Source organism: Gorilla gorilla, chromosome 22, assembly GCF_029281585.2.
Source record: "Gorilla gorilla gorilla isolate KB3781 chromosome 22, NHGRI_mGorGor1-v2.1_pri, whole genome shotgun sequence".
Classification (NCBI taxonomy): domain Eukaryota; kingdom Metazoa; phylum Chordata; class Mammalia; order Primates; family Hominidae; genus Gorilla; species Gorilla gorilla.
The window spans coordinates 4,759,859-4,772,813 of record NC_073246.2 but is presented as its reverse complement, the minus strand read 5'-3'; the positions used below and the strand labels follow the sequence as shown (position 1 = coordinate 4,772,813).

Sequence of the window (12,955 nt, the reverse complement as noted above, 5' to 3'; positions counted from 1 at the left end):
TTTCGGCCACCATAAAGTCAGTAAGACTGTATTTTTTATGGACTCATCACAACAATCATTATTCCTATTCAACAGTTGGGGAAACTGAAGTATAAAGAAGTCATGGTCAATTATTCAATGGTAGATCCAGAACTTGAACCAGCACTGGCTTAATACAGAGCTCAGGATCTTAAGTGACTTCTAAGATCATAAGACCAGTAAGTGCACCAAGATTTCTAACTTAGAGTAGATACATTTTATATAGAATTTGGTTAAGTATTCCTTAAAATATCACTTTAATATGCCACAAGAATAACCACAGAATAGTGTTATTTTAAAGTAAAAATATGTAAATAGAAGCCCAAAATGTTAAGTGGGGTTTTACAATCAAGAAGACACACCAGAATAAGATATTTTTAAAATACCATGTACGTTAAAGAGATCATACTTCCTTACCCTAATAGCCATGTACTACAAGTTTTAACTTTTTAATTAAAAAAATTATTAAAAATATTAAATATACAACTTCTATTGGGTTTTACCTGAGCCATTCCTTTATACTGACAGTTACATAATGTGATTTCAGTTATATATGTAGTTATTGGTAATTTTTCAAAAATAGAATGTAATGAAAACTTCATTTCAATCATTACTGAACTGCACCTACATTAATAATGATATACCTATGAAAAGATGTATAACATATACTAGTATGCCAAAAAAAAGTAAGTTACAAAACAGTATTTATAGTATAATTCCATTTGGTTTTTTGTTGTTGCTTTTTTTTTTTTTTGAGACAGAGTCTCGCTCTGTGGCCCAGGCTGGAGTGCAGTGGTGCCATCTCGGCTCGCTGCAAGCTCTGCCTCCCGGGTTCACACCATTCTCCTGCCTCAGCCTCCCAAGTAGCTGGGACTACAGGCGCCCACCACCATGCCCGGCTAATTTTTTGTATTTTTTAGTAGAGACCGGGTTTCACCGTGTTAGCCAGGATGGTCTCGATCTCCTGACCTCATGATCCGCCGCCTTGGCCTCCCAAAGTGCTGGGATTACAAGTGTGAGCCGCCGTGCCCGGCCTAATTCCATTTGTTTTCAAAGAACATATATGCCTATGTCTGTACTTTTTTTCTAAGTACATACATGTCTTATCTACAAACCAAAAACGTCTGGAAAAATATACAAAAAAAGTTTCCAGTGATAACCTCTGGGGAGTAAAACTGAACTTGTGATGTATACCTTTTGTTAGAATTTGAATTTATGAAAAGCACATATACCTTTAGAATAAAAAGTACTTTAAAATAAAGCTCTATCATTTACAGTAATGCAAAGCGATCCAACTCTCAAATTCCCACATAATCATGTTATGTAGTGAAGCTTTCTAGGCTGGGGGAAAAAATGTAACCCCTTATAATGAATATATAAATATATATAATTTCATCAATTTCATTCATTATGGGTATACATTTATACATCTATTTACAAGTAAGTCTGTGTAAATACACATATCCACACCTGCTAAATAAGTATGTTCTGGCCAGGCATGGTGGATCACGCCTGTAATCCCAACACTTTGGAAGGCCAAGGTGGGTGGATCACCTGAGGTCAGGAGTTCAAGACCAGCCTGGTCGACATGGTGAAACCCTGTCTCTACTAAAAATACAAAAATTAGCCAGGCATGGTGGTGTGTGCCAGTAGTCCCAGCTACTGGGAGGCTGAGGCAAGAGAATCGCTTGAACCCGGGAGGCTGAGGTTGCAGTAAGCCAAGATTGTGCCACCGCACTCCAGCCTGGGCAACAGAGCGAGACTCTGTCTCAAAAAAACAGAAACAAATGAAAAAAGTATCTAATCAGGAGATTTTGGTAAGTTTTTCAAGCACACCCTTTTTTGTGAAACTGAGTTCTAACCTGAAGAATACCTGGGATTATATGGCGAAAAAACACAATATATTAAAATTTTAAAACAGTTCTTATTTGAGGCTCAAATTTTATGTTTTTGGGACTACTTAGACTTTTTCTTTTTTTTTCCCTGAGATGGAGTTTTGCTCCTGTTGCTCAGGCTGGAGTGCAATGGCGTGATCTGGGTTAGTGCAATCTCTGCCTCCCGGGTTCAAGCGATTCTCCTGCCTCAGCCTCCCAAGTAGCTGGGATTGCAGGCATGCACCACCATGCACAGCTAATTTTGTATTTTTAGTAGAGACGGGGTTTCTCCATGTTGGTCATACTGGTCTCAAACTCCCAACCTCAGGTTATCCGCCTACCTTGGACTCGCAAAGTGCTGGGATTGCAGGCATGAGCCACTGCGCCCGGCCGAGTGTCACTCTTAATTTTTTAAAATTAAAAGAAATTAAATTTCTCAATTCTGGAGGCTGGAAGTCCCAGCTACTCGGGAGGCCGAGGTAGGAGAATCACTTGAACCTGGGAGGCCGAGGCTGCAGTGAGCCGAGATCGTGCAGCCTGGCGACAGAGTGAGACTGCGTCTCAAAAAAAAAAAATAGTGTCACTTATGTCACTCAGTTTGTGGTATTTTGTTATGGTAGCTCTAGCAAACTAATAGGAGAGGCCTCTAGTTTACACTATTTAAATTTTCTGATTATTTACTTTTTTTTTTAAACGCCTGGTGGAGTGCAGTGGCACAATCACAGCTTACTGCAGCCTCGAACTCTTGGCCTCAAGCAATCCTCCCAAGTAGCTGGGACTACAGGCATGCACCACCATACCTGGCTAATTTTTATTTTTTGTAGACATGAGGTTTCACTATGTTACTCAGGCTGGTCTTAAACTCTTAAGCTCAAGTGATCCTCCAGCCTTGGACTCCCAAAGTGCTGGGATTACAGGTGTGAGCCACCATGCTCAGCCTACACGAACTTTTTTAAACTAGCAGGGGTTATGTGAATAGTGAGATTACAGATATTTTCTTCATTATGCTGGTCCATATTTAAATCCTCTCCCCCTCGCAAAAAAGGTAAAAATATACAGCCATAAAAAAGAATGGAATCATGTCCTTCGCAGCAACATGGATGGAGCTGGAGGCTACACTGTTTTTCATCCTTTATCCTAAAAGAAGTAACTCAGAACCAGAAAATCAAATACCACATGGTCTCATTTCTAAGTGGGAACTAAACAATGAGTACATGTGAACATAAAGATGGAAGTAATAGACCAGAGATTCCAAAAGAGAAGGTAGAAGAGGAGGTACACAGGTTGAAAACTACTTATTGGGTACTAGGGTCACTTTGGATGATGGCTGCGCTAGCAGGCCAAACCTCAGCGTTACATAATCTAGCCATGTAACGAACCTGCATGTGTACCCCCGAACCTAAAATAAAATAATTTTTTTAAAAACTGGTAAGGAAAAAAGTATTAAATGACATAACTAAATATTCCAGACATCATTCTACCATATGTTGTCCAAGAAAAACCACATTTTACCTTACTGTTTATCATTTGAAATAAAATATTATGTTAAGATATTTTAAATTTTTACCAGTTCCACAAGGGAACTGGGAAGTAGAAACTGAAGAACACTTTTTTAAACAAGTCCTTGGGGATTAAAGAAGTAATAGCTACGAAGTATACAACAGTGTGATGAGTGAATCCTTCTCATATTGGGGTTAAAATGGTCTTTATAGCTACTGCGTACCACAAATCCAATCAAGTTAGGTATTTTGTACACATTATCATTTAATTCTCATTACAACCCATCACAATAGATGTTAATTAGTATGTCCCCTATTTTTCGGATAAGGAAATTCAAGATCAAAGGGATTAAATGGCCAAGGTCATACAACTAAGAAGTGAAAGTGCTGAGACTCAAACCCAAGTTCATGTCTTAAATCCCATGCTGTTTGATATTAAGGACCACGTGTGTTTAACAAATATTAAACACCTGCTATACACACACACTGTGCCAGATGTATAAGATAGAGCCAAGACCCAAGAAACACAGTCACTATTCTCAAAAAACTTAGAATCTCTGCCAGGAGCAGAAGCTCATGCCTGTAATCCCAGCACTTTGGGAGGCCAAAGCAGATGGATCACGAGGTCAGGAGTTCAAGACCAGCCTGGCTAAGATGGTGAAACCCCATCTCTACTAAAACTACAAAAATTAGCCAGGCATGGTGGCAGGCGCCTGTAATCCCAGCTACTTGGGAGGCTGAGGCAGAGAATTGCTTTAACCAGGGAGGCGGAGGCTGCAGTGAGCCAAGATCGCAGCACTGCACTCCAGCCTGGGCGACAGAGTGAGATTGTCTCCAAAAAAAAAAAAAAAGCCTTAGAATCTCATCTTTAACATTCTGTTGCATGTATGTTTTTCCTAGGTTTTTTGTTGTTGTTTGTTTTTTGTTTGCTTTTTGTTTTTGAGACAGAGTCTTGCTCTGTCACCCAGGCTGAAGTGCGCTGACCGGTGCCATCTCAGCTCACTGCAACCTCCACCTCCCTGGTGCAAGCCATTCTCCCACCTCAGCCTCCCGAGTAGCTGAGATTATGGTGCCTGCCACCACGCCTAGCTAATTTTTGTATTTTCAGTAGAGACAGGGTTTTGCCATGTTGAACAGGCTGGTCTCGAACTCCTGACCTTAGGTAGTCTGCCTGCCTTGGCCTCCCAAAGCAATGAGATTACAGACATGAGCCACCGCATGCCCGGCCTTTTTTTTTTTTTTTTTTTTTGACACAGAGTCTCTGGCACACAGGCTGGAGTGCAGTGGCACAGCTCACTGTAACCTCTGCTCCCAGGTTCAAGCAATTCTCCTACCTCAGCCTCCTGAGCAGCTGGGATTACAGGCACACACCACCACACTGGGCTAATTTTTGTATTTTTAGTAGATAACGGGGTTTCACTATATTCACCAGGCTGGTCTAGGCCTCAGCCTCCCAAAGTGCTGGAATTACAGGCGTGAGCCACTATGTCCGTTCTTGTTTTTCCTGTCTTTGTCAATAGACTTTAAAGCTCCTCAAAACAGCTGGAGTATAAACAAAAATACAAAGAGCTTTGAGTCTCAGATCTGGAAAAATTCTAGCTTTATCATATACATCCATAAATTTAAATGCTGGATTCCTCACCAGTAAGAGGGTCTTGGATTAAGTGATATAAAGTAGTCCTGTGCTTATCCATAGGAAATATATTTCAACCCCATACCCCACCCCTGCCTGGCTCCCATAAATGCCTGAAACCACGGATGCTACAAAGCCCTATATACACTATGTTTTATATTTTTCTTTGCCTCCAATGAATTCCCTCTCTTGGCAATGCCTTATAAGTTACCATGCAAAAAAATATAAATGTATCTCATTTATCTGTTCTCCCCTACTCCCCACAAACCTATCTACCTCTCACGGGACTAAGAATTGGAAAGGCCTTAGTGCAGCCACCACCTAACCATAGAAATGATCCAAACTCACATACTACTACTTCTTTATTCTTCAGTAAAGTTCTCCAAACTAAAATGAAATATGTAGTTTGAAAATATGTAGTAAAAATACAGCTTTTTAAATATATCCTCTATGCTATTTCATAGCCACTTCACAGTGACCCTACTTCCCCATTTATAACTCACCCAGTTAGTTATTAGTATACAACTCTTAATCAAAAGTAAAAATGAAGGGCTATAGAACTGTTCTCATATCCCGTTAAGTGCCTTAAAGGCACTGTACTCAGCATTCCACATGCATTATCTTATTGAAACTGCAGTGTTTAATGAACTTGCCTAAAGCCACATCAGAACCACCAGGAAGCACAATTTCATTGTATTTTGTGTGAATGCCCTCCCCAGCACAAGAACAGAGCTGTACAATGAAGTGGTCTGGGTCACACAGCTAATTAAGTAATGGAGTTAAGGCTCAAAAACTCTTCAGTGTCTGATGAGAAAGCTCACACTCAAAACCTCCAAAAAACACTGCTTCGCATCACTGAAATTAAAGAATAATAATACAATATAAATAGAATAAAATGAGAATTCCTTGTTATATAATAAGCCAGTTTATCAGCTTTTTTTGGTGAAGGAAGAAAGGGCAACATAGTGATATCTTGTCTCTACTAAAAATTTAAACATTAGCCGGGTGTGGTGGTATGCACTTGTAGTCCCAGCTACTGTGGAGGCTGAGTAGAGGGAGGATCACTTGAGCCAGGAAGATTGAGGCTACAAGGAGCCATGATTGCATCGCTGCACTCCAGCCTGGGTAACAGAGTGAGATCCTACCTCAATAAATAAATAAATAAATAAATAAATAAAAATAAAAATTGCCTCTGGCAAAACTGCACATATAGAGGCACAGGGTGTTTTTTTCCACCACCCCAATGCTACCTCTATAACTCAGAAATGATAGTTTTATAAAGATAACTACCTGGCATTCAGGTTAAAATGACAACTGCACCCAGAATAGGAAAAACTATAAATTATGCATTGGACTCTGCAATCACCACCCCCTACTTGTAAATTTCAATGGAGATTCACTTTATTTCAAAATTAGAAAACTGATCTCAGAGTTTAAAACCTCATTTACAGCTTCAAAATATTTAGAATCTAGAATTATATAACAAATACTTATTTTCTTAGCATGCAAAAATTATTTACAAATCATTTAAAAAGGATGATCAACTTAACAGAAAAATGCCTGGCTCATTTTTGTATTTTTAGTAGAGAAGAGGTTTCGCCATGTTGGTCAGGCTGATCTCAAACTCTAGACCTCAGGTGATCCACCCACCTCAGCATCCCAAAGTGCTGGGATTGCAGGCGTGAGCCACTGCACCCGGCCTTAACTATTTCTCATTAAGGTAATGAAATAAGTTAATTTCTCAATACTTTCTTTCTTTTTTTTTTCTTTTTGAGACAGGGTCTTGCTCTGCCACCAGGCTAGAGTGCAGTGGCATGATCACAGCTCACTACAGCCTCAATCTCCTAGGCTCAAGTGATCCTCCCTCCTCAGTCTCCCGAGCAGCTGGGGCAACAGGTGCATACCACATGCAGCTAATTTTTTATTTTTTATTTTTTTGTAGAGACGGGATCTCACGATTTTGCCCAGACTGATTTTGAAATCCTGAGCTCAAGCTATCAGCCTGCCTCAGCCTCCTGAAGTGCTGGGATTACAGGTGATGGCATCCGGCCTTCAATATTTTCTTGATGAAAGAGAGGACTTATCATTAGTCCTAGATTATTATGAAAAACAGCAATATCATGATTAAATTTTTGTTCCTCCTCCCAGTACTGTGTTCTATTAATTAGATAAGAAATGGGAATGAACAAAAATAGACATTAAATCAAATGTTTTTTACTTTCTAAAAGTCAAAAATTCGAATGCTTTGTTTACCTAATCTACAAATATTTATCTTACTACTTCTATAAATAATTGAATAAAATCTTAAAGGAACTAAAAGAAATAATGGGACTTTTCACTACACAAAAGATAATTACCTATACAATGAAATGAGGTGAAATTCTTAGAGCAAATGTCTTAAAGTATGTCATACAACAAGCTTAAATTAATAATATGAAACAGTTAGAATGCCCCCACCCTAATAAACTACACACAAAACACGACTGGACAATTCACAAGAAACACAAATAATAAAATTCAAAAAAAGGCTGATGCGGTGGCTCATGCCTGTAATCCCAACACTTTGGGAGGCCAAGGCAGGTGGATCATGATATCAGGTGCTCGAGACTAGCCTGGCCAACATAGTGAAACCCCATTTCTACTAAAAATACAAATAATTAGCTGGGTGTGGTGGTGGGTGCCTGTAATCCCAGCTACTTGGGAGGCTGAGGCAGGAGAATTGCTTGAACCTGGGACACAAAGGTTGCAGTAAGCCAAGATCACACCATGGCACTCCAACCTGGGCAACAGTGTGAGACTCAGGTCTCAAAGAAAAAAGAAAAAGAAATGTAAAATATTCGTTAGTCCTACTAATCAAGTAAGCAAAAACTTAGAACTAAAGTACTTTTTTTCAGTTGTTAAGATAAAGATTTTAGTATATTATACTTGACAAAGGTTTGATAAAACTAGACCTATCACACATTGCTAATGACATTACAAATTGATGCAGCCTTTTTAGGGAGTGGCATTTCAAAACTTTAATAAAAATAAGAGATCAGAGCTGGGCATGGTGGCTCATGCCTGTAATCCAAGCATTCTGGGAGGCCAAGGCAGAGGAGATCACTTGAGGTCAGGAGTTCAAGACCAGCCTGGCCAACATGGTGAAACCCTGTATTTTTAGTGTTCTACTAAAAATACAAAAATTAGTCAGGCATAGGCCAGACACGGTGGCTCACACCTGTAATCCCAGCACTTTGGCAGGCTGAGGTGGGCAGATCATGAGGTCAGGAGATCAAGACCATCTTGGCTAACATGGTGAAACCCCATCTCTATTAAAAATACAAAAAATTAGCCGGGCATGGTGGCAGGCGCCTGTAGTCCCAGCTACTCGGGAGGGAGGCTGAGGCAGGAGAATGGCGTGAACCCAGGAGGTGGAGTTTGCAGTGAGCCGAGATCACGCCACTGCACTCCAGCCTGGGCAACAGAGCGAGACTCATCTCGAGCGAGACTCATCTCAAAAAAAGACAAAAAACAACAAAAAAAAATTAGCCGGCCATGGTAGCGCACCTGTAATCCCAGCTAGTTGGGAGGCTAAGACAGGAGAACCGCTTGATCTCAGGAGGTGGAGATTGCAGTGATCGGTGGCCATAGAAGCCCTCCTGAGCAGCAGGCAGAACAGAATCTGCTATAGCAATCAGTCTGCCGGAGAAGCCTCTGCCCCTGTGGCCTGAGGTTCCACTTTCCCCAGGTGACACCATGGGCAGGTGGGCTGAAGAAGTGGGAAGGTCAAATCAACTGGCCCAGCCAGGATGCCTCTTTGATGATACAAGTGATACCGGTCTAAGCCTCCCCTCTTCTACAGGGGAAACTAGGTGTCCCAAAGGGTGCCCAGAGGCAGGGGACCTGCCACAGCAGTCACCTTCCTGAGAGGTTCCCTTTCTTCCCCTTGGTGAACTCCCTCCAACACACAGCTTGCCAGGAAAGCACCCTGTGTCTTACATGGGGGGATCCCACCACACCAAAACCCAGCCAAAGAAGCCTTTTGTCCCTTAAGGGTTATCACAACCAAAAACAAAAAGATACACAAATAGCAAGCCCCTAAATTCTGTTAAGAATGAAACAATGCTGCCACTCACACCTGGCTCAGATGCCAGCAGAAGGAGGGCACCGTCCAGAGACCAGAGACCACAGTAGAAGGGGGAGGACTCCTCCTTGCCCTGGCTGCACCTCCACCACTGTCACTGAGGCCTGCAGTACAGAACCAGCAGCTTCTTACCCACCCCAGGCCGGGCCGGGCCCCAAAGCTCTCCTACTTCTCCTTCCTGGCCCCTAGACTTGCTGCTGCTGCCACCATTAGCACCGACGCCAAAGGAATCAGCACTGCTGTCACCCTCCATGCACCTGCCCACCCTCCAAGGCTCCTACAACTTGGCCTCCACGGGTACCCTCCTACCGCTCCTGTTGAGCTGCCGTCTCCATCACCGTGGCCGCCACAACCACAGGAGATGAATCACAGAGCTGTGCCATCTTCAGGCTCCAACCTCCAGCTCACCACAGGGGACTCCTCCTTCATCAGCCTGGCTTGGAGCAGCTGGGCAGACAATGCCAGAAAAACCTACAATAGGGTGCAGAAAGTGGCAGTGTTAGAGCCTCACCCTGTCATGCTGCCCACTGGGTGGCTGGGACCAGTTTCAGCGAAGGCACTCACACCCACCCTCCAAAGTCCAGCCTCTCCTCCTAGACCAAGCTGGCCTCCTGACCTGGGGTGGGGACTGGAGACACCACAGTGTCCGCGGCTCCTTGGGGAGCAAGAACAGCAGAAACTCAGACCCAGCCAGTCCTCCCCACCCAAGTACCAGTTCCCATTCCTGACTCCTCCACCCACAGGACCCTGAGCCCCCGTGGTGCCCACTACTCCATGCCTGGGGCTCCCAGATGGTCCCCACAACACAGAGCAAGAGGGCAAGGGCCGGGTAACCATGGTGGGTGTGAGGGCCCTGCGGTGGTCAGAGGATTGCCGCAAAAACTCTGTGCACCCTCCGCGCTTCAAAACGAGCAGAAGTTGTTCACCCTCTAGAGCCTTGAGTCCGGGAAGAAGAGAAGGGCCCCTTCCTCAGAGGCCACCACTGTCGTGGCCACCTCCACAACCTGCCGCTGGAAGCAGCAGTGCAGCTTCCCCCCATAGCGCCCCTAACCTGCCCCCTCCACCACAAGCTTAGCCCCCGGATTGTGCCCACAACACACCCAGAGACTGCTGCAGGCAATGTAACCCTGATAGCGCCCCCAAACGACCCCTCTGCTCCTGGCAGTGTAACACTCGATAGTGTCCACAACCCATCCCTGCCACGGGTGTTGCAGCACCAAATAGCACCCCATTAAACCCGCCCCCCACCCGGACCACAAGCAGTATAGCCCCAGATAGCGCCCCCAGTCTGCTCCTGTCGCGGGCAGTGAACGCCCGGGGTAGTGCGCCCAACTAACCCCCCGACCCCACCTTCCCCTTTCCCCCACGGACAATGCAACATTTCACAACTCCCCTAAAGCACCCCCGACTGCCTGCCAGTTAGCATTGTTGCTGACATTGTAGCTCACGATAGCTCACCCAACCCGCCCCCTGCATCGGCCAGTGTAGCAGCTAATAATGCCCCTAACACCCCACCACCCGCCGCTGGCAGTGCACGACGGCACACACAACCTGCCTCCCACCCCCCGCCACCTTAGGCAGTGTAGACTCTGATAGCGCAGCAAACCTGCCCCACTGCCAGCAATTCAACACCTGATAGTGCCACCCACCAGCCCCCCGCGGCAGGCAGTGCAGCTCCAAAAGCACACCAAACCCGCTCCCCCACCACCCCGCAAGGGGGCAGTGTGGCCGCAGAGAGCGCACCTACCCTGCCACCTTTCTACTACTCTAACAGAGATGCAGTCTCCGTCGCCACCACCAACCGCAGCCAGGCGAGCCACGGTGGCCAAGGCTCCAGCCGCCAGCGTTGGGCACGGTCCCCACCTTCTCCTAGACCTCGAGTAAAGAGGGTGGTTAGTGCCAAAAGGAAAAAAGGGTGGCGAGCCGGAGAAGGCATTGCATAAAGATGGTGAGGAAAAGATGTTGGGAAAAAAAATTGGGGGGTAGATGGAGGGGGAAAAACAGGGTGGTGAACAGGAGGGAGAGAAGGTTTCACAGAAAGATGGTGGGGAAAAAGTTTTTGGGTAGATGGAAGGGGGTAAGAGAGGGTTGTGAGGGGGGAACGGGGATGAGCATGAAGGAGAGAAGGTTTTGCGAAAAGACAGTGAGGAGAGAAGCTTTTGGGTAGATGGAGGGGGGGAAAGAGGGTGGCCAGTGGGAGAAGGGTAAAGAGGGTGGCGAGCGGGAAAGAGAAAAGGTTTTGCGAAAAGATGTTAGGCAGAAAAGAAAGTGTAGAAAGAAAAGACAGTGGGTAAAAAGTGTTTGGGTAGATGGAGGGGGAAAGGAGGGTGGCAAGCGGGAGGAGAATAGAAAGTGTGGCCAGAGGAAGTGGGGAAAGAGGACTGGGAAAAAGGCGATGGGGAAAATACTTTGGGGTAGATGGAGGGCAAAAAGAGGGTGGCAAGCAGGATAGAGGAAAGAAGAGGGCGAGCGGGAAGAGGGGAAGGCTTTGTGAAAAGATGGCAGGGAAAAATTGGGGAGGTAGATGGGTTAAAAGAGCGTGGTGAGCAGGAGTAGAGAAGAGGCTTTGCAAAAAGACAGCGGGAAAATGTTTTTGGGTAGATGGAGAAGGGAAAGGATGGCAAGCAGGAAGGGAAAAAAGGTGATAGGGAAACAGTTTTTGGGTAGACGGAAGGGGAAAGAGAGGGTGGCGAGCAGCAGGAGTGGGGAGAAGGCTTTGGGAAAAGATGAGGGAAATGTTTTTGGGGAGATGAAGGAGCAAAAGAGGGTGATGAGAGCGGGAGGCGGAAAAAAGGGTGGCCAGAGAGAGGGAGAAAAGACGGTGGGGAAAAGTTTTGGGGTAGATGGGTGGGGAAAACGGAAGTGAGCGGTAAAGTATAGAAGGCTTTGCAAAAAGGCAGTGGGGAAAAAATGGTGGGGAAAATGTTTTGGGGTAGATGGAGGAAGAAAAAGGGTGGCGAGAGAGGGAGCCAAAGACGGTCGGGAAAAAAGTTCCTCCTGTTACTGATTGTTTAATACTCTTCCACTCCGGTCAGAAAAAATAATTGATATGATTTCAGGTACATCCCTGTGGGTCTCAGAGCCGCCCCCTCCTTGTCTGCAAAGAGGGAGGTGCGGTACGCACCCCGGGGACCCCCTCCATCCTTGGGTCACTCAGCGTGTGAGTCAGCTTGGCCTTCTCCTTCACAGACAAGTGGCATTGTCACAAGAGAGCGTGGGCCATTCAGAGGACTCTCACCCTCATGAGGCTGGCATTGCGTGACACCGCGTTGGAGCCAGAGGCAACCTCAAAACGCATGGGCCCTGCTTCCCTCTTCTCAGAAATGAGGAGAACCTCTGGTAGAGATGACTTTTGGGGGCTCACTGGGTCGGTGCAGGAGGGGTGTCTGGGGCCGAGGTGGGACCCGGCTCTCAGGAGCCTCTTTACACTTCAGGTTGTCTGTGCCGAGCAGATCCTGGGCTGTTGAATCATGGTAGGCAAACCACAGAACGATCTTTTGGGGTGAAACTTCAGGCTTTGTTCACTCACTGGCGTCGTCAAACCACACCTGCAAAGAGCTGGCAAACTATTCCCTAAGCACAGAAATCGTCACGCTTATTTGCGGCCATTCCAAGACCTGCAGGTGGCTAGGGAGAGAGCCATAAGGTATTTCTTGTGGCGGGGGCGGGGGGCCCTCCCTGGCATTCCCAGGGCTGCCCCCAGGACCTGGAATCAAGCAGGAGAAAGAAGGACATAACCGAGAGAAGGCTTCCTCTCCGTGAGGCCATGGAGTCCGGCCCCGGCGGAAAATAAACTTCTTAATACGAT

The 12,955-nt window shown here is 45.5% G+C and overlaps 1 protein-coding gene across 1 annotated transcript in view; it reads right to left on the bottom strand.

Annotated features, from left to right (window-relative positions):
* Positions 1-12,445, bottom strand: part of LOC129530495 (B melanoma antigen 3-like) — a 52,921-nt gene extending 40,476 nt beyond the window's left edge. Inside the window, exons 1-2 of the mRNA XM_055377302.1 lie at positions 12,386-12,445; positions 9,518-9,618 (exon numbers count right to left, since the gene is read on the bottom strand). Of these exons, the coding sequence (XP_055233277.1) occupies positions 9,518-9,618; positions 12,386-12,445 (161 nt within the window). The remainder of the gene's footprint in view (positions 1-9,517; positions 9,619-12,385) is intronic.
* Positions 12,446-12,955: the final 510 nt, after the last annotated feature.